This window comes from Manis pentadactyla, chromosome 6 (assembly GCF_030020395.1).
Source record: "Manis pentadactyla isolate mManPen7 chromosome 6, mManPen7.hap1, whole genome shotgun sequence".
Taxonomy (NCBI): domain Eukaryota; kingdom Metazoa; phylum Chordata; class Mammalia; order Pholidota; family Manidae; genus Manis; species Manis pentadactyla.
Genome location: NC_080024.1, coordinates 34,009,236 through 34,031,335, shown reverse-complemented (window position 1 = coordinate 34,031,335; position 22,100 = coordinate 34,009,236). Strand labels below are relative to the sequence as shown.

At 34.9% G+C, this 22,100-nt stretch overlaps 1 protein-coding gene and 4 non-coding genes across 6 annotated transcripts; all 5 read left to right on the top strand.

Moving 5' to 3' along the window:
- Positions 1 to 348: 348 nt before the first annotated feature.
- Positions 349 to 20,672, top strand: NOP58 (NOP58 ribonucleoprotein). 2 transcript variants are annotated; one of them, XM_036927994.2, is made up of 15 exons: positions 349 to 596; positions 3,072 to 3,148; positions 3,928 to 3,980; positions 7,310 to 7,431; positions 8,762 to 8,898; positions 11,249 to 11,313; positions 12,246 to 12,380; positions 13,040 to 13,185; positions 13,837 to 13,963; positions 15,389 to 15,552; positions 16,467 to 16,601; positions 16,851 to 16,912; positions 18,423 to 18,556; positions 19,830 to 19,987; positions 20,387 to 20,672. In XM_036927994.2, exons 1-15 carry the CDS (start codon positions 552 to 554, stop codon positions 20,435 to 20,437), a joined length of 1,611 nt encoding a protein of 536 aa, XP_036783889.2. In that variant the 5' UTR covers positions 349 to 551; the 3' UTR covers positions 20,438 to 20,672. The 2 variants fall into 2 exon arrangements, with proteins under 2 accessions (XP_036783889.2, XP_036783890.2); XM_036927995.2 differs by lacking the exon at positions 349 to 596 and adding an exon at positions 4,189 to 4,313.
- LOC118933629 (small nucleolar RNA SNORD70) lies at positions 3,315 to 3,403 on the top strand. The gene has a single exon (XR_005033196.1). It is a non-coding gene; the product is annotated as a small nucleolar RNA SNORD70 (small nucleolar RNA).
- LOC118933628 (small nucleolar RNA SNORD70) lies at positions 4,083 to 4,169 on the top strand. Its single transcript, XR_005033195.1, has one exon. It is a non-coding gene; the product is annotated as a small nucleolar RNA SNORD70 (small nucleolar RNA).
- LOC118933631 (small nucleolar RNA SNORD11B) lies at positions 13,245 to 13,330 on the top strand. Its single transcript, XR_005033198.1, has one exon. It is a non-coding gene; the product is annotated as a small nucleolar RNA SNORD11B (small nucleolar RNA).
- Positions 14,131 to 14,214, top strand: LOC118933630 (small nucleolar RNA SNORD11). Its single transcript, XR_005033197.2, has one exon. It is a non-coding gene; the product is annotated as a small nucleolar RNA SNORD11 (small nucleolar RNA).
- Positions 20,673 to 22,100: the final 1,428 nt, after the last annotated feature.

The following is a 22,100-nucleotide window of genomic DNA, read 5'->3' as shown; positions in this document are numbered from 1 at the left end:
AGTCATGTTGTCTAAGTACCTCACTTCAAGACACTTACATCCGGGGAGTAAAATCTAGCGTCTTAGCATACCCCAAATTCCAGATGCTTGAGACAGACGAGACAGCTCCGCGTTTTCTCAAGGTAAAATATTGTATATATGTGAGTTTAAAACATGCTAGTAAAAAGCCAAGCCCTTCCCCTTTGAATTTCCGCGGCAGGTGAGCTGCGCAAAAGCGCTTCGTGCCCTGAGAAATCTCGCGATATTTCCGTCATTTGTACCCCGCCCCACCCCCACCTTCCCCTCTGCCTCCTGTAGCGGGAACCGGAAGCGAGGGCTCTAAATTGCGCTTCATCTTAGGAAGTGACGTCATCTCCCAGAAGCCTTGGAGGAGGAGAAGCGCGTACGCTCTTTCACCCCGCTGTCGGCTGTGGAACGTTTAGGCAACGTGGTGTGTCTCTTTGCAGAAAGGCTTGAGCTTTTGTGCTTGGCCTGCGGGGGCCTTGCGGAGCTTTTTCACTCTTATAAGAACTCACGGCGGGCCGTGCAGAGCGCCCGGACACCGCCTCACCATGTTGGTGCTGTTTGAAACGTCCGTCGGCTACGCCATCTTTAAGGTAGGTGGGAGATGGAGCTATTGAAGGGGGAAGGCGGGTGTTGGGCAGGCGAGGAGGGGTAAGGATTACGGGGAGACAGGACTCCTCAGAATATCGTGGGTTCCTTTTATGTCCACCTGTTCTGGAAGGAAGGGAAAGACTTTGGGCCTCTGAGACGCGTGTTTCGGTGAACACGTGGCCCCACCGTTTCGTTGGCCGGAGTCTGGATTACAGGATAAAGTAAGTATATGGCCTTGTTAGAGATCAGGAGCATTAGAATTAGCTCTCAGAACCTTACAGGTTATAATAAAGAGTTTGGATTTTATTCTGAATGTTTTGAAGAATTAAAGGTTTTAAGCAGAATGATTTGACCTAATTTTGTCTTTTATAAAAGTTGCTTTGCTGTGTGAAGAGTAGATTATAGGGGACAATTGTCGAAAAGAAGCAAGGATGTTTTTTGCATTAATCTGGACAAGAAAATTGCTTGGTTTAAGGTTGGTGTGGAGGGAAACATGTCGGGAGAAATTTTCAATGTAACTAAACGATTGGCTGATGGATTGAAGACTGGGTTTTTAGTTTAAATAAGTGGGTGCGTGATGTTAGGGAAGAGACGAGAAGCAGGATTGTTGGGGAGTGTTTTGGTGGGAGGGAAATACTAAAAAATTCCAAGTTGAGCTGTGTGAAAACTTGCAGTGTCTGTTAGACGTGGGAATGGCATTCGTCATTTAAGGTTTGAGGCCTAGGAGAGAAAGCTGGGCTGGTGACAGTTTGAGAGTTGGTTGTTTTAATAGGAGAAGTTTGAAGTTAAATTACAAGTTCATCAGCACGGAAATAATTGAACAAGTGCGACATTCGTGTAGTTGGATGCTATTAAGATGGTAGGAAAGGGGTTAATTAAGGGCTGTCCACGTGCCAGGCACTCCTCTGAGCTCCCCAAATATAACAACTAAAAAAATTTTCCTGTATAGGCTGATAAGGCAAGAAATGAGATAAAATGTGTTTTTCAGCATGATTTTTGTGAATCAAAAAGCTGTATGCGATGTGGATGTAGAAAGTCTGGAAAGGTGCGTGCCAAAATGTTGATTTGGTGGTTTTTCACTTTATTCGCAAGTTTCTCTTCTGACATTTGAAAATACACTACTTGTACTTGTTACATTAAGTACTTATTTTTAAGAGAGGAAATAATAACGAAAAAATAAACGCTTAGCATATTTTTTACTCCCATTGGAGTTGTCTGTAATTGCAACATTAGCAATTTTAAAAAGCCTTTAAAGGGCTTTCGAAAAGCTTTCCCCCACCTTCTTGTGATCTTCTAAATTATGCATGTGCCCCCAAATTCTCTTAGCCAACATGGTCTGTCATATTTCCAATTAGTGTCTGTGGATGAATTTCATATAAATTGCGCCCTGTGTCCTGTCCTGAACTGGATGCTACGGGGGGAGGGGCTTAGAATTGTATGGTTTCTAGACCCAGGTCCTAAAATATCCAACTGTATCTCTTCACGAACTGATTTCTACTAATCAAAAGTATTCTGTTCCATAAGAACAAATCTTAAGTATTCTGTTGCGGTTTTTAATGTTATTTTTCTGCAAGTTACTGTTCAAAATTGTTAAATTGTGAAAGGTTGATTTACTTACACATTTGTAGTTAACAGTTATTCTTTATGAATAAAATAGACATACAAAATCTTTTGGAATTACTGATGGTTGCACAATTTTGTGAAAATACCAGAGGTATTTTACACTTTAAAAGGACCATTGTGGCATGTGAGTTGTAGATATACATGTATATAGATAAATGTAGGTATACAGTGCAAGATTGTTAGCTTCCCATAATCTTTCAAGATGCTGGGGTATAAAGTTATACTGGTTGCATAAAATTCATGTTTTAATGAGAATGCCTTAAGAAGTTTTTTCAAACTTTTTTTAAAATCTCAATTCACAGTAAGGAGTACATTTTGTATTATACCCCAGTATACATATATCCAAGAATGGACTAACAGTTACCAAAGGGAAAGGGACTGGGGAGGATGGGTGGGAAGGGAGGGATGAGAGGGGAGAGGGGGCATTGTGATTAGCACGCACAATGTAATGGGGGCACGGGGAAGGCAGTATAACAGAGAAGACAAGTAGTGATTCTATAGCATCTTACTACATTGATGGACAGTGACTATAATGGGGTATGTGGTGGGGACTTGATAATGGGGGGAGTCTAGTAACCATAATGTTGTTCATGTAATTGTACATTAATGATACCAAAAAAACCCAGAAAGTTTTCAACAAAGACTCCACCTAAATCTGAATTACTTTCAGCTATGAAACAGGCAACTTGAGATATTAATTTGACCAAAAATTTATGATGGGAAAGATAACTGGTTCATTATTTCAGAGAGAAAAAATAGTTTCTGCCACCCTCATACATATTCAGTTGTGCTTGAGAGTGTAGTTATAAATGCCCAAGCTATGCTATTTAAAGAAAATTATTTATTTATTACAGGTTTTAAATGAGAAGAAACTTCAAGAGGTCGACAGTTTGTGGAAAGAATTTGAAACTCCAGAGAAAGCAAATAAAATGTAAGTCAATCTTGAAACTGTGAATTAAGTAGTTAACATTTAAGGTTGGTGTGTATGTATTCCTTGACCAGGAGAGAAAACCTTGCTTATGATAGCACTATTTTAGACACAGTAGAACACTGGTTTTCTTTTTTAAGCACTGTATACTTCATTTGGCTGAGTTACCTGATTCATTGTCAATGATGTATTCTTGTTGGAACTGAGTCTAAGTGATGTAACTCAAATATTCGTCACTACCACTGAGACAATGATGAATTAACTGTGTGTTTGATAGAAAATGATAGTGTGCACCAAAGTGTATGGAGAGGGAGTTGGGGGTAAAATAAGGGTAACAGGAGTCAGATCTGACAAGGTATTTTTTAATGGCATTTGTACTTGATGGACAAGTCAGTGTCATGAGGTTTCTGACATAGGAAGGATTCATACCTTAGGACAGTTCTGTGCTGTATAGTAAAGTCATCTGTGTCCAACTTTAAGCAGCAGAGGTTATGTTGAAGCTTCAGCATATTTCCTGTGGTTTAGCTGTGATAGCAAACTTTTTGTTGTTGGTTCTAAGTTACCTTCAAACCCTACAACCTTTCTGTAACAGTCCAGATGTTACTAGCCTAACATTTAGCAAAACTGGTCATTTTAAGAATAACTTTGCACCCTGATACCCAATGACAGGGAAGTTTCTTTTATTGGTGTATGCTTTGGAAACAGTCCATTGTGTCCCTCCTAAACATGTGGCTTTTGCCAAATCAGTGTATCCCCATAACGTTTTTTTTTTTCCTCTCCAGAGTAAAGCTAAAACATTTTGAGAAATTTCAGGATACAGCAGAAGCATTAGCAGGTAAAGTCAAATACTAAATACTAGATTTTTTTGTTTCTTAGTCTTGGCAATTTGTTATCCTCATTAAAAGATTGTTTGCTTCAGTTGCCTGAGTTAACCTTATTCAATGTTGTCAATGATGCATTCTTTTTTGAACTGAATTTAAGTGATCTAACTCAAATTCGTCACTACCACTGAGACAACATTGAGTTAGCTTTTTTCACCATAGGGCTGGTTTCCCCCTCCCCCCACCCATGTGATGAGAGGTGAGAAGTGGTTAAGTTGATCTCCCTGTGGAAACCAACAGCATAACTGAAGCACAATTCAGTAAAAGCTGTTCTACAAGGGACCAAGGTAATGTGGTCAAGTACACAGCTTTCTGGTAACTTTAATCCAGGGTTCACTGTTGAAATAATAAAGCATCTCTCCAGCAGTACACATTTTTTAGTTCAGAAAAACACAGTATTGTTCAAAGCTTCAAGAAAACTAGTAGAGGTTGTGTGTATGTATGTTTAATATGAAAACTATAGAGAGGCATAGGAGTTCCCTACAGGGAGCATGATTTTTAGTGATTTAGAAGTATGGATGACTCATATCTTTCAGCTAGTTCTTATGATGGGACAGCAGACATCCAGTAATACAATTTATTGTTAAATAGACTTAGCTTCAGTAGGCATTTGGTCTTAAAAGGTTGTTTTGTTTTTTTTTTATGTTAGGGAAAACAAGAGGACCAAATATAGAACCCTAAATCATGAATTTTTCATTTACTTAAATTCTTTATCAAATCGGCCACTACTTTGTGGTTTAATTTGAAACTAAAGGGCCATAAAAGAAGAATATGGCTTAAAATTAGTTAAGAATTTGAATTTGACAGACTCAAATAATTTTGTTCATCAGGCATAAGAGAAGGGTATATAGTTCTCTTGTGAAAATTAGGAAACTAACTAAATATGCTAGCATATATTAATGGGCCACCGCGGCCTTGGCAGAGGGGTAAGCTGAAGGAAGATCCAACAATAGGGCCAGTCTTTACGTTTTCAAAAATAGTTCTAGGGCTGTTTCATCAGTACCTAGTAATTAAAGACACATAGAGCCGAAATGCACAACTGTGGTCATTTTTGCCTGGAGAATTTTTTAAAAGACAGTTCTGTTCAATGCAGCTTTAAGATTATGAGTAGAATTTTGGTAAAATCCCAAGCAAGGTTATGTAAGCTGTTATCCAACTGTGGGAGTTGAATATTCAAGCTGAGTTGAATAGCTTCTCCTGGAGTTGTAAATTGCTGTAGCCCAGATTCTAAATGGCTTTTTTGTAATTCCTTTTTGCATATGATCTCTCTAATCTTTTTGGGATATTTCTGACAGTCCTGATTAAGCAGTTGAATGGATACATCCAACCTGTAACCCAAACCAAAGCAGGTTTTTACCATTAGTAGCTAATATATTGATCACGTGGTGATTGTCAGATAGTAAACTCATCACTTTAAAATTGTTACATAATCTGTGAGGCTGTCCTGTGAAGTAGATGGTATCACTGTTTTACAGATGGTTAATCTGAGGCTGGAGAGGTATCTCATTTCTCTACTGAGCTTTTGGGAGTCCTTTAAAAAATGACATCCTAGTAAAACCCCTAATCTAAGTTCCAGGAAGGCAGAGACTATGTTGTTCTTTACTGTCAAATCCCTATATTATAGCACATAAATACTTTTTGGTTAAATGAATGAAAGTAGGAGCTCTCTGAAGAATCTGGCCGTAGAAACCTAACAATGCCTATTTCCATACACATGTGCCAGAAAGTTGAAAATCACATTATTATTAAGAGAGCCGAATCCTTCCTGGGAACACACTTCACACTGTGTTATAAGGCAGTTTTGGCATGACTGAACCAAAACTGACTGGTTGTAGATGTCAGAATATACATTTAAAACTCCGTAGCCTAAGAAAGTCTGGTTGCACCGAGAGCTTTATTTTTATTTTTACTCTTGATCAAATTTTTTTTCAAGTTGCGTATCTTTCAAATAACTAAGTAAAATTTGGGCCAGCCTACATTTGGATGGTTGGAAGACTACTAGGGGATGCTGAAAAAGAGGCCAGTAGAGAAGAGAAATAGAGGAAAGACCCAACTTCCCCTTAATTCTTTCATCATCTCTGTATACCATCTCTTAAAAATACTCATGAAGAGTAATTTACAGGCTTTTTGGTAAAGGGAAGGTAAATGTTTTATAAGTATTAGAATAGATCTGGAGTAGAAATGTTTACTTTTAGTAAACTTTAAAAGAGAACACTAGATTAAAGTCTAAAAGTATGTATATAAAGGACTGAAACTAGAAGTAGGAAGTTGAATTAAATTTTTTAATTATGAAAGATTAAAAACTTGAAAGAATACAACTCGTTAGAAAGGTAGATTAGAAGAAGTCAGTGTTGTACAGTATGTGAAAGGTTAGAACACAACAAGATAACTTGAATCTTAGCTTCTTAGAGCATAGAGAGACCTCTGTAAGAACAAACTGTGTGGCAGCCAGATGTTTTTTGTCTTAACCTTTCATCTTCCTGGACGAAATGAGCTTACAATTCAAATAGATGAAGATGTGATCAGGAGAGAAGAGCAAGTAACTGGCTCATGAAGCACCAACTGCTCGGCCTTAGAAATTGTGACAACTTTCTTCCTGTCAGGCATAATTTAAACTCAGCCAAAATCCAGACAGATATCCTAAGAAGTGTTAGTCCATGTGGGTCCAGATCTAAGTGTAGGTCTAAGGAATGTGAGTTATGAAGCTGCATATTTGGAACTTGCTAAAATGAAAGCAGCCCCAAAATTAAATAGGCTGCCTTCATTAGTTCTCCATCCCTGGAGGTTTACAAGCAGAGGCCTGATGGATTAGCAAAGATAAGGCCTAGGCCTCCTTTCATTTGGGCTTACACTGCAGCAGAACCTTCTAATAAATACACTCCTTTTTTACCAGCTCGGCAGGATTTTAGATTATTTCACAGTCCAGAACATCAGGCCCATCTGTCTGTAATGACATAGGAAAGGAATGTCATTTCAAAATATTGTTAACATTTCTAACGTTTTATGATTGCTAGCTCTGAGTTTCAAAAGATTCATAGGACAGGGAAAGTAATGCTGAATCTAGTATAACTGGTTCTAGAGTGGAAATGAGGGTAGGCAGATCAAATGAGATTGTGAAATGTATAACTTGTAAAACATTTTTATGTTATGTCATTTCAGAAGTGAAAACTCAACCCTGTTGGAAAGGAAGTGTTTTGTGTTAGTTTTTAAGTTTAAAAGAGATCTTAAGCCTAACAGTTAAAAATGTAATAGTTAACTCTTTGTTTTTCTTTTTCCTGTAAAGCATTCACAGCTTTGATGGAAGGCAAAATCAATAAGCAACTGAAAAAAGTTCTGAAGAAAATAGTAAAAGAAGCCCATGAACCCTTGGCTGTAGCTGATGCCAAACTAGGAGGGGTCATAAAGGTAAAGTTCTGTCATGCCTGCTAATCAGAGCTCACTATACTGTATAGCTACCAAGCCTAGCCTTTGTAATGAGTTGTCATAAGTTCTTGTACTTGATCTTTTTTCCTAGATGACATAAGTCCTTTCCAATATGGGAATATTTAAGTAATGCCTGTTCATTGTAGAAACTAGAATTATATCAAAAAATGGTATAAGTTAGCCTTAACCCTGCCACTCAGAGGTCATCTATTGACACTTTATGTATATCCTGCCATATTTATGTTTAGCCACATGTTTTTTCTTTCAACGTAAATGGGGTTATGACATTTCTCTTTTCGTGTATCTGGCTTTTAGAAAACTTTAGTAGATCATGAATATCTCTGAATCCTGAAGTAAGGATTATACATTATGTTGTAGGTCTTTTTAGGTAGGAAAGTGCTAAATACTTGAGGGTTCTTTTTAAGCCAGGATTGCGAATTTAGTAAGTTCAGTTGAACAGATTATTTCTAACCTTACCAGGTAATGCACTTTTTCTATCATGTCAGTCTGTATCTCTATACTTTAAAGTGCCCACAAGTCTTAGTTTATATTTTTCTGTTAAAAATAATTTTAGCATAATAAGCATAGAAAGGCATGCAGAAGAGCAAATTGCTGAATGCTGGGTTTTATGGTTATTTTTTTTTTCTTTCCAGTTTCTCTGTTTAAAAATCTTATGCTATCACTCATACATACTAAATATTTGTTTCCTAAACATTTGGTACAATACATATAATTTTGCATGCCTGTCACTTTTTACATTTGATGAACTAGAATTATAGATTTGTATGAGGGAGCTAGCAAGTCTACTGCAAAGTAAAAAATGAAGGTGTGTGGAACAAAATTTGTTCTTGTTTTGTGGAATGAGTGAAAACTTAAACTGTACTTATGAAGATTTACGTATGTGTGTATTCAGTGAATTTGTGTAATGTATGGGTGTCTGCATTAACCTGTATATATTTGGAAGTATTTGAAGGATGCTAACAGTTACTTATATGTAATAGGCCTAAGGCTCAGAACTTTAGCTTTTCATTCAGTTGCCTTCTCTGTAGTGCTGCTACATTAATTTAAAATCTGTCTTAATTACCTTTATAATTTTTAAAAAGCTAAATAATTTTTGATTCATGTAGAAAAGCTGTCTTTCAGGAAGCTTATCCTTCCACCAACAGTGTTACTCATATTCTTCCACAAATATACTAGGAACTGTTATGAAACTGAGAAATCTGTATACTTAAATCAATGCTATTTTAATATTTAAATGATTTCAAGAGAACTTTTATTCCTTTATTTAATACAGATGTTCTTATTCTTATAGGAAAAGTTGAATCTCAGTTGTATCCACAGTCCTGTTGTTAATGAACTTATGAGAGGAATCCGCTCACAAATGGATGGATTAATCCCTGGGGTAGAACCACGTGAAATGGCAGCTATGTGTCTTGGATTGGCACACAGGTGAGATTTACTGGAGAATAAAGCTGGCTTATTTTTACTTAATAAACAATTACATAGCATTGTTCTAAGCTGGTACAAATATTAATTTAGTCCTCATAACAATCTCATGGGGAAGGTAGTTTGAGGGTATGTAGTCGTATTCTCATTTTACAGATGAGAAAACTCGTGCCCAAAGTCAGTACAGCTGGTAAATAATGAAGCCCAGATTTGAACCCAGGCAGTCCTCATCATAGGCATTCTATACCCTCTAGTGTTTTATCCCACAGTTCCTAGGCTTTCTCTTCTTTCTTTACTCTTATCTCTTAGAAACCACTTGCTACCCCTCCATTTCCTAAAATGTCCTCATCTGCTATGGTCTCCTGCTTTGTGTGTATCTGTGTTCCTTATTTTACTCAGTACTCTGATTCTTACTGAGTAAAAAAAAAAAAAACCCAAAGAGAACACATCATGTTTAACCAGAGGTCCTTAGAACAGACTTTACTGTTATACTCTGATTTAATGTGTTCCTGAAAAAGCTTGGCATTCTGTGAAATTGCAGGGTTTGTAAAGAAAAATCGAATTAAGGGCTAGACTGCCCAAAACCCATGCAACTTTGTAACCAGAGTACTAGCAAAAACAGTACCCCTAAATTAGTAAATAATTTATTTAAATTTACATTAAATTGAATGTGTGTTTAATAAATATGTTAAATGTATGTAAAGGAATACTACATACAGTAAGCAAGAGTCTGTACTTTTGAATCAAAATAAAAAGGATAGATTGATGAAAGGGTTAAAATTGCTAAATTACAGAAATGAGAATAATGCACAAACCTCAGGAAGAACTGTGTTATAAGCATTTCTAAGAGAGAATAGCTAAATTGAGTCAAGATCCAAATTTGTGATTAGTTGGCATTGTGTACAGCAGTGGTTCTCAGTCAAGGGCTGTCAGATGTCTATTAGAGGACATTTGGCAATTTCTGGAGACATTCTTGGTTTCTACAACTTGGGGCGGGGTGTGAAGTCTGCTACTAATATATAATGCATAGAGCCCGGAGCTGTTACTGAACACCTTACAATGCACAGAATAACCCCCTCAGTAAAAAATTATCAGGCCCATGATGTTAATAGTGCCAAGATCAAGTAAACCTCGTACACAGTATTTGTTCACAGCTTTCTGTTTTTAGGTGTTAATTGCTACACTTACTCTTACCTGCTGGCATAAAGCATTAGTCTGCTGAAAAAATCATGCATGAACCAATACGACTTGCACTACCCAGCATTATTCCATTAATCTTCCATTAAGAAATGTGGGTTAAACAACCTAAGACAGGCACAGTCGCAGGGGGGCCATCAGGTGAGAAATTGGGGATCAACAGAGGTGAGGCTTAGAACCTCACCCCCCCTGTTCTGAGAGAAATCTTCTGCATACGTGGATGTTTTATTGCCCTTGTCTAGCTTGGATTAACACATAGTCTACAGGCACACACCTGATCATCTACATTTGCTCTCTTACAACACTAAACTATGTTTTCTACCTTTATCTTGTATCTACCTACCACTTCAGCATTTTATTAAAAATAATAATAATAAAGAGAGAAATGTATCCACATATAAATCAAGTATAAAAATCAAATGAGTATTCATATTTGAACTGACTGTTTATAGTTCATAATGCATGAGCAAAACCAAAAGTTTCTGTGATGACTGCCCTTGTACTGCTCACCATGTAACTTATTCAATATGTAAGAATTTGTTCTCCATGTAAGAACTTGTTCGTTATGCTTCAGAAGATTGGAGACTGATGAAAATTAGGCTTGGGGTGGATTAATGATTGTGCATTGAGCATTGACTCCCCTATACAGAATTTTATTGTTGTTAACAACCATTTGATCAATAAATATGAAAGATGCCCTCACCAAAAAAAAAAAAAAAAAAAAGTACACACTTCCAATTGTAAAATAAATAAGTAACCGGGATGTAATGTATAGCATAAGGAATATAGTCAAAATATGGTAACAACTTGGTATGGTGATAGCTGGTACCTAGAATTATCATGTATATAAATGTTGAATCACTGTGTTGTACACCTGAAACTAATGTAATACTGTGTGTCAACTACCCTTCAATAAAAAATAATTATCTACAAAAAAAAAAAAAATGTGGGTTATAGCGGGACCAGATGTATTTTCCTTTTAAATATGTAGTTTCCTGATCTTGCATATTACATTCTTGTTCAACTGATTTTCCTGTGTAGAAAAGTAAAATAATGTAGTTCTGAGGGAGGGGGATCTGGGTAAGAAAGGTTTTTTAAGATGCTTATTAAATGCTGCTCCCAGATACTATTTTAGTAATTTGTTGTTTTCCCCCAGCTTATCCCGGTATAGATTGAAATTTAGCGCTGATAAAGTGGACACAATGATTGTTCAGGCAATTTGTAAGTACAGTACATGTGAGGTCTAATCTGTTTCTTTCCCATGCCTTTTTCCTACTATCACAACTAACTCTTATAATTCTGTCTGTTGAGGAAGAGAAAGGAGATCAGTTAGAACTTTCAGTAAGTCAATAAATTGGAAAATGCAGATTAGAAAAAGGAAAAACTACCCATAACTTTACTAGTTGGAGATAATGTGAATTATACTATTAATAAAGTGATAAATTTTTCTTTTTCCATAAAAAAATCATAAGTGGGATCTGCATTGTGTTGTTTGGCTTTTTTCACTCGACTTTATAATAGGTTATTTTCCCATGTCATTAAGTAATGTTTAGAAACATCAAAGTCTTAGCAATTTCCAATTTTAATCCTTTAAACAGCAATTGCATTTGTAGGTATATTCCCAAAAGACTTGAAAGTAGGTACTCAAATGCTTATACATCTGTGCTTATAGTAGCATTATTCACAAAAGACAAAAGGTGGAGACAATCCAGATGCCCATTTATAGAAGAGTGGATAACCAAAATGTGATACATACATGTAATGGAATATTGTATTCCTTAAAACGGAATGACATTCTGATACATGGTACAACATGGATTAATTTTGAAAACATCCTAAGTGAAATAAGCCTCACAAAAAAGACAAATATTGTATGATTTTGCTTATGAGGTTCCTAGAAAAGGTAAATTCTTAAAAGACAGAAAATAGAAGAGATTGCCTGGGGTGGGGATGGGGAGTTAATGGATACAGAATTTTATTTTGGAATAATGAAAGAGTTCTGGAAATGCCTAGGGGTGATGGTTGCACGTTGTGAATGTACTTGATGCCACTGTACAACTTGAAAATGGTTAAAATTGTAAATGTTACATATATTTTACCACAATTTTTAAAAATCCCTTTTAAATTCCTATTTTCTTTTTTATCTCCTGCAGCCTTGTTAGATGACTTAGATAAAGAACTAAACAACTACATTATGCGGTGTAGAGAATGGTATGGCTGGCATTTTCCTGAATTAGGAAAAATTATTTCAGATAATTTGACTTACTGCAAGTGTTTACAGAAAGTTGGTGAGTAACTTTATCCTCTAAGGCATTGACAATAACAATTTATTTGCATCCTAAAACATGAGTAATGGTCTTTTTTTTTTTTTCTTAAACTCCCTGGAGTTTTTTACAACTTACATAGGTGAATGGTGGATTTGCCATTGACGTGGGCAACCATAGACTTGGGATATTCCAAAAGTATTAATATTAATTAATACTGAAAGTAATGTTGTCTATACTGTTAATGTTTACATTATATACTAATGGTATAGTGATGTTACTAGTAGAGGAACCTGAGGATTGTTAATAAATACGTGTTAGTTGGCTCATACTATGTTACCATACTACCACCCCAAGAGTTCATGACCCTCGTTTCAGTATAGGTGAAGCTATACTGTGGTAAATTGTCTATCACAATATGATTTCTCCTATTTTGTGGGGTATTTTGTTATTCTAATTTTATATTTATATACATAATTTATTTTAGAGGGAGGTGGTGGGGATTTTTATCTCAAATTAAGCCTTTACATAGGGAGAATTACTAGGTCAAACTTGTTCGCTTTCTGTTTTGTTTAGGCACCCTTTTCATTGGCTTATCTCTACTTTTTCTTTTGACTATTTGGTGGATTTTATATAATGTGTTGAAGAGTGATTCTCCTTCATCCTCTGCAAACATTCCATAGGCGATAGGAAGAATTATGCCTCAGCCAAACTTTCTGAAATACTACCAGAGGAAGTTGAAGCAGAAGTGAAAGCAGCTGCAGAGATATCTATGGGAACAGAGGTTTCAGAAGAAGATATTTGCAACATTCTACATCTCTGCACTCAGGTAAACTCGGCACATAGAGAAACTAGTTGTGTGGTACCAGCTCTGTAATAATAATTTTCTGATGGCAATGATGATTTTTAAACTTATTGTTCACCTGATAAATGAATATGAGGGTGTTCAGTCACTACCTCATCTGATGCCATCTTGATTTATATAGAAAGGAAATAAATACTAAAATGAAGTTAAAAGAGCACTAATTTATTTGTATTGTTATCATTGTCTGCATAATGAATTATAAATCCATTGAGGCAGTGAAGTATAGCTTGAGTTATTTAATTCTAACTTTTATATGTTCATAGACTGGGGTGATTCCCCCACCCCACTCATTTGGAGATAGCTATACAAGAATCAAAGAGAAGGTGACATAAATGTTTAGCCCTTGGAGTTTTGTGTTTTTTTTTTTTTTTAATAATAGTAATGTTGACTAACATTTTTAGGCAGTCTATTAGGTTGCTTAATACATTATATAATAAAATCTTCACTAAAAAGCAGATCTTTTATAGGAAACTGAAGTAAGGAATCATTTGTTTTCCCAGGGATACACAGCTGCTCTGTGATAACTTAGGACTCCAGTGTTTTAGATCATGTGAATTTTACACTGTTTTAACTCTTAAGTCACTTATGACTTACTCATTTTGTTCCTTATTCTAGGTGATTGAAATCTCAGAATACAGAACCCAGCTCTATGAATATCTACAAAATAGAATGATGGCCATTGCACCCAATGTTACAGTCATGGTTGGAGAATTAGTTGGAGCACGGCTTATTGCTCATGCAGGTGATGATTTCAATGAAATTCATAAACGTGGATATTTAGAAGTGTTTTTCTAGCTAGGGTTCTTTTAAAATCTTTAAACTACAGTTACTAAATTTTAGATAGTAAGTAGAAGATTTATTTGTGGACATAGTAAATATAGTAAGCATATAGTTAAGGACAAGGACCAAGTGTTCAGTGATGATTTTTATCTGTATGCCTGATTTTCTTTTGGATAATGAAGGCATCTTTAGTCACTACCTCTTCTGAGACACTTGTGGCCCATTGTCAGAAGTTTGTTATGGTTAATTAGAATAATCATGAATGTAGCAGGGTGAAATCAGTTAATACTTCATAATATTGAAAGCTCAGATTAAAAATGGAATAGTTTTAAGAAATCACTGCAGTTGATACATACCTTTGATTGAGTGTTTTACTCTTGAATATGCTGTTTTAATGTATTTGACATCGAAAAATATATTGAATAAGTGATTTATAATAAAATTTAATACATGTGTATGGTGATATTATAAAGAAGATACGCTGCAAGAAATACTGTATAATTGAATACTTGCAAATAGTTTACTGTTTTATATTATTGGAGTCATTTTAATCCATCACAGAAGATCTTAATGTAACATCTACATCTAAATGTTTAAACTAGAATAGCTCTTTTAGCTACATCATTAATCAGACAAATATGCCATTGAAATACTCTCAGCTGCAGCTAAAATAAGGTTGGGATCAATTGGGATGGTTTTGTTTACATCCAAAATTTCATAGATTTAGCTAAACTTGTCACAGTAAGAGATACAGGGATTAGCACAAGTATGTGTTGAATTTTAAACATGTATCTAGTTACATTAATGTTTGAGGGGCAGGTTCTGATAATACCTGTGCAACAAATCAAAGCAACTGTTGATCCTGATTAGTGTACTTAAAAACAAATCTCCTTATCCATATCTTAACAAAGGTAAATAAAGTGTGAGAAATTTTTATCATAGTTTTACCTCTGAGATGTCCTAGTGGGTCTCCATTTATTTGTATATATTTTTTTCATATCTGAAGTAGAATCATATGCAAGATTTCAGGAAAATAAGGGCTAGGTTGCAAGTATCTGTCAATATATGTTTGTATTTCTATTTCCTGTGGTATGCTAATAGAATGTAGCATAGTAATAGCATCTCAGGTAAATAAGTAAAATTGAACTGTAAAGCTTAACCTTCAGTTTGTCATAGACATTCATTCAAACCTCTGCTTGTGGTGCTAATGGATGAATCACAAGCACTAAGGCATCAGGATGTTTAGGGAATTCCAGATCATAGAGTCTGTTTACATCAGATTTTCATTTACTCTGGTTGAGTTAGACGAGCGATCTTGTGTTTAACATATGGAACTTTCAAATACTTGGAAGTACATTCCTTGTAACTTTTTTTTTTTCTTCTTAAGGTTCTCTCTTGAATTTGGCCAAACATGCAGCTTCCACAGTTCAGATTCTTGGAGCAGAAAAGGCACTCTTCCGAGCCCTCAAGTCTAGGCGAGATACCCCAAAGTATGGTCTCATTTATCATGCTTCACTTGTAGGCCAGACAAGTCCCAAACACAAAGGGAAGGTGAGTTACTCCTTTCCTGAGGTGGGCTTTTTTATTTTTTAACAACCATTTTCTTCCTGCTCCTTAATATGCAATATATCTTTCTGTTACTTCTTTCTCTTTAAATAGAGAATGATGAATTTTTTAAGTAAAAGGCACTTTTGTACATGGTAAAAAACAATTAGAAGAAAGTGTTATTGGTCCTTTTAAAGCCATTTTCTTCCACTCTATATTCTATAATCCACCTGTTGATAAAGGATGGGATAGAATGTACATCAAAAGTTTTCTGTGTGGCAGGAAACCAACTTAGCATCCAAATTTATGAATTCTAAAAAATAATAGCACATGCATGCACTGTGCTAAAACACTATAGGACTTCAGTGAATTTTTTTATTAGCCCTGTGAAATGTAGGTGTCTCTTATAGATGAGGAATCTGAGGCTTAATTGAATTAAATACTTTAAAGTTTTTTTGTAGGACACCTAATTTTACAGAAACTGAAGTTTTATTAAATTCAGAACAGAGTGATGGGAGAAAAAAGTTCAGGAAAATACTAAAATGCTTGAAGTGTAGGGGCTGTACTTTTTCTGGATGATCTGTCTCCTAATGTAGAACTAATGTCACTGAATAAAAACTAAAAGAAGTCATTTGAAGAATAGTTTGGGCTTTAGACACAAACTACTACAAGATCTTTTCATCCCCCCAAATGATGGTGGTTATGTATTATCAGCCATTATATTGTGGCAAAGATTCAAATGTAAGGTGGGTGGTTGAATTGTATGATTCATACTTCGGTGATTTATGATTTTAAAAAATCCTAGAGTGAATGATAGATTTGATGGTTTGCTGTAGTTTTTTCATGAATAAATCATTGAAAGGATTTTTGTATCTCAACTTGGAGTATGTTGGAGTGTTTCTAACTTCAAGCTCTCCTAGATTTCTCGAATGCTGGCTGCCAAAACTGTTCTAGCTATCCGATATGATGCTTTTGGTGAAGATTCCAGTTCTGCAATGGGAGTTGAGAACAGAGCAAAATTAGAGGCCAGGTTGAGGACCTTGGAACATAGAGGGGTAAGAACCACATCCTGCCTATTGTAACAGTTACCTATTAATAAACTATGAGTAGTTTATGTACTTAGCCTGTTTCACTTGCTAAACGGTTTTATTTATTTTATGATACATTTTAGTTTGTCTAATATATTCTTTCTGTGCTTGCTGTTAACAGTGTCCTTTATATTTACCAAGAATTGATATCCTAGAGTATATATTATAAAGAGACTATTCTTTAGAAAATTATTGATAATTTTTCTTTTTTCTTAGATAATGAAAATAAGTGGAACAGGAAAGGCATTAGCAAAAACAGAAAAATATGAACATAAAAGGTGAGTACATTGTGGGAAAATGGACGAACAATTCTGTTTATTTAAATGTAGTTGTTGACAGTAGTTTTAAATTTAAGCATCTGAAAAACAAAAAAAATAAAACAGATAGATAATAAATTTAAGCACCTCAGTATCCCCCTGATTTTTTTGCTACTTATTCTTTCATATTCATTTCTAGTTTTGATCATACACATATTTTTCAGTGTTGTAAATATATATGTGGCTTATTTGTTTTGGCTTTTTTCTTTGTTAATATATAGCTTACTCATTTCCAGATAATGATTATAAATATTTGTCATTCATAGTTCCTGTATAGCATACCATTTATCAAAAGAATGTCCATTCAGAGTTAATCCACAGAGAAACATTTCTTAAACTACACCGTGAAATTAATGAAAGATAAGTATGGGGAGAAGTGCTTTATTATTTGAGGTAATGCTCAGTAGTGGTGAGGGTATGATGATGGAAGTGGAATGTATGTATGGCTTTTCTGGGAAGCACCTTGACAGTATATATAAAGAACTCTAAAAACATTTTTAGTCATTGACCCATAAATTCTACTTAGGACTCTAGTAATCAATTAGGAGTTGTAATAGTAAAATCTTACGCTCTAAGTAGGTAGAGGTACAGTGTACAATCACATCTCATAAATACATGTTTATGTATTTTTTTTAATATATACATTCAGAAAAATTGTTTTCCTTTATTACATTCTGGAAGGAAACCAGATGTATTCAGTTATGAGCACTTTCTACAAGGACAATGTAATTTTTAAAGTAATTTGTTAACGTGGATTTTTAAAATAATTTTTTCATTTATTTTTTTAATTGAAGTATAGTTGATAAAATACATGTTTTTAAATTACCAAAGTTAAACAGCCCTGAGTCTACAAGTCAGCTTAAAAAATAGAATATCCTTTAGGTTGTTTTGATAATTTTTTAATATTCTCATGCCATTATGCTTATGCTTTTAAATATATGGCTTAAAGTACCAATTATGAGATTTAGTTCACCTTATAAGCACTCAGATCAATTTTTTTCTTTCTGCTATGTTAGAACAAAAGCAAAGGTTAGGTTTTACGGTATCTTCATATGTATCCCCTTTTGTTCCTCTCTCTCGGGATCTTGTGATGGGAAATCTGTATTAAACTTGAGTTCAGTGGTTTGGTTTTCAATGAATTACAGTGTTCTAGACTTGGTTCAGTTTTTACTTCATCAAGTAATCATTTGATGTAGAGAGATTTTCTCCATTTTTTCCCATGCTAATTGAATGTTTTTCTGTACCATAGTGACTACATTGATTACCTAATCATAATTTAGCTCGCCAGTGTTCTTGAAGTGTGATTGACCTGCCTGGAAAATATCCATACCTTTCTACCTTTTGGGAGCTATTTGTTTCTGTAAACTGCTCCAAAGCCACTAAAATGAATGTCATTTCCTTCAGCTCTCTTTAGAATTATTTTAGTTACAGATACTTGTAGAGATTTTCTAAAATTCATTGGCTCTTTCAGTGAGGTGAAGACTTACGATCCTTCTGGTGACTCCACACTGCCAACCTGTTCTAAAAAACGCAAGATAGAACAAGTAGATAAAGAGGATGAAATTGTTGAAAAGAAGGCCAAAAAATCCAGGGTTAAAATTAAAGGTTAGTTTGATTTTATTTTTTTTAATTTGAATTTTTTAAATGTCTTTTGTATTTTTATTCCTTAAGAAAATATCATAAGTCTTGGGATAGTATATGCCATTCACCTTTATTGTGAAACCACCTATATTGAAAGCTAATGGTATTTAAATAAGCCATCATGTTCTCTGGGAATAGTTAGGGTATTGTTAAATTTAGCAGACTTCGTAGAAGAATATAAGAAGCATTTCTTTGAATATGTGGAATTACGTATTATACTAAATGTACTAAAGCTTTAGTCCTCCCACTTGAACGATTTTGAGAATCAGTTTAAAAGAAGAAAAGGTTTGTGGTTTCTAAACTCTTTGCTGAACTTTTTTTGTTTTATAGTTAAGAACAAAGTTGATGCAGCAGTGGTTTTCTTCATTGCTTCTCTTAATGGAATGGACTAGAATAATAACATACTGGGTAGGCTGCCATCAGTAAAATATTTAGTAGGTGCTCTCCAGTGAACTAGGCTGTTTTGTAAAGTTGGTGAGAGTACTCCCCCCTCTTATTTGCTGCACCTATATTGATTGCCTACCACAGAGTAGACATTAAACAATAGCTTGTTTAAATTTTGGTTGTAAACACCTTAGTGATCAGAAGTGGTCAGATCAGCAAATGTGGGCCTCTGCCCTGGATGAAGAAAACAAAAAGTTACTTAACTTCTATGCTTCTATTTCCTTATTAAACAATAAGGCAATCCCATTAGCAACATTTGAATACTAGGGTATAAGTATTTAATGAATTAATTTCTAAAGCTAGCTACCTGTTGAGTTCTCATTCTAATGTGCCAAGCATTGTGTGTTACCTTGTTAAATTGTAGTAACAATCTGAGATAGATATTACTAAATGTTACAGATGAGGAAATGAAGCTTAGAGGTTAAATGACTTAATCTGAGTCAAAGCAGGTTTTAGCCCAGGTCTCCTAACTCCATAGCACAAACTCTCAATTCCAATATAATTGACTATTCTCAAAAGAAACATTGGATTTGGAGATTAGGTAATCAGTTTTAATCCTAATTTCTCTACATAGCTACTGATCATGAGAGATTTGCTTCTCATTGAGCTTTATTTTGTTTGTAAAGTTAGTCATATTGGATTAGGTAGGTACTTGAAGGACCTTCTAATTTAAAAAGTATACAAAAACATTGGATAGTTGCCCAGAAAGATGTGAAAAACTTTTGAGTCTTAGGTTTTTGGGAAAGTGAGGTTTGATTGAGTGTTAATTGTGTCTTAATTCTTAACTATTCAGTTGAAGAAGCTGCCGAAGAGGAGGAAGAAGAGGCGGAAGGAGTGGTAGTGGTAGAAGAAGAGGCAGTATCTGTGAAGAAGAAGAAAAAGGACAAGAAGAAACACATTAAGGAAGAACCACTTTCTGAGGAAGAACCATGTACCAGCACAGCAATTCCTGTAGGTGTCGTAATCACTAATACTTGATTGGCATGTACAGGGTCTCTGATTTTATTCCATTCTATGTATCAGAAATGAGCAGGCAGTTTTAAAAAATGGTTTTCATTGATGGGGAGGTAAAAATAAAGTGACATTGTTGTATTCATGTTATAAAAAGCCATTTCTCAAAACTGGAATCTTACTACAGAATGGATTTGCTTTTAGTAGTAGTAGTAAGGGGAAGAATATAAGATGTGCCACAGATTACTTTAATGGAAGTGGTTTTTAGATTTTAATCTTTCCTTCCAATTTTTTTTGAAGGGAAATAGAAGTCTGCTTTGCTTTTTATAAGGAAAAGTTGTTGTTACTCACCCGTGCACTTACAGCTCTTTCAAAAGCATTCTTGTTGGTTATTTTCAGAATCCAGAAAAAAAGAAGAAAAAGAAAAAAAAGAAAGATAATGAGGACTAATGGAAGGAAGCCATAATTGAATCACCTGAATTTCACATCTTGCCTAAAGATTCAGTCAGGAATATGCCAGAGAAGCTCTCTAAAATGGTTGAGGGGGGTTGGATGAAACAGAATGATTAATCATCAAAAGCTTTCAAACCTGTTTGTGTCTTGACATCAGCTCTGCTTACTTTATTATGTCATCATTTCTTAGAGTCTTTGTTATACAAATAAAAATATTTTCTTTGTATTTTAAGGCAGTTCTGTGATCTCTGTGTTTAAGATAGAGAATCTTCAGCCCTTCCTATATTTAATCTAGCATATGGGGGTTATTGTTTTGATAATTAATGGCTGAAAAGAGTTGTGAATCATCAATTCAAAACAGCCCATTGGAAGGCAGCGATTAGATGGACCAATTTAAGAACCTCTCTTAAATGTTTCTTGCCTTTTGAACTTTCAGTTTTCTCCTTTTCTTCTATCTGCCTGCCTCTAGTATGTATTGAAATAAAACCATATTTTGTGTTCAAAAAATTTTAGTTAGGTGAGCAAAACTTCAGTATCTCTACCAAAAAAAAAACTTGTGTCCCTGACTTATAGGTACTTGTTCAAAATTCTGAAAGGTAAAACAGTAATTATTAGTCTAGACCCTGATTGTTTGTAAAGTAATGTAAAGTGAGCTTTTTTTTAAAAAGGTAATACTAAAGGATTTATAGTAAAGAATGGGGGAGTAAAGGGAGAAGAAGATGAGCCAAAAAGTGGGGGATGGGGGGGTCAGGAGGAGTGAGGTATAAACCAGAACATAGAACGCCAAAGAGAGAACTTAGTTTCTAAGCTATTGTTAATTTGTGAATAGTATCTTGGCTCACTGCTGTAACCACAAGTTTGTTAGGACTGTTAGGTCTTGCATCTCTGTGTATGCCATAAAATGATAGATTTGAGTTCTACCTCTTTTTCTGTAACCATGGGTGAGTCCTCAGCCCCTCTGAACTTCAGTTCTTCATTTGTCAATTGGAGATAAAGCTCAGCTTCACCTAACAGTGATTTGTGGAAAATGAGATAATACAGACTTTCAGAGATGTTAGTATGTTTCAAATTTAGATATTGGCTTGAAGTAAATTCTACATGATGTAGATGTGGCCATCCCTAGATATTAAAATTATGTAATAAAACTAGTTATTTTGCTCCCAGGAGAATGTTGTCATTTTGCATCACCCAGTAGCACCCGAGACACATCCTTGATTTGGGATGTAACAGATTTTTATTTTTAATAGCTTTTAATGAGAGTGGTCTATAGACCTGTGAAGGCTATGTAGTCAAAATTTTCTATCTTAAGATAGAGTTTGAGAATGTTAATTAAGCTTATAATCATTTTGGGTAGTCTATAGCCTGGAGAAGACCTAGTTGAACACAGCTATTAGCTTCTTAAGTATTTAAAGTCTTAACTGTTGAAAATACTAATGAAAAGGTAGTTTTTGGTTCTTTGTGCTAAAGTGAAGCACTTGTCCAATTGAAACAATCTGAAATGGGAAATCCAGGTGAATTTCATATACCTAATATTTATATGGTATGTATATTTGATGAATTTCTGTGACTGGGCTACAAAATAGTCTTAAATTTTTGATTCTCAAAAAATATTCTTCACCCCCTTCCCTTCAAAAATGAAATTTATATTTTCTAGTTTAAA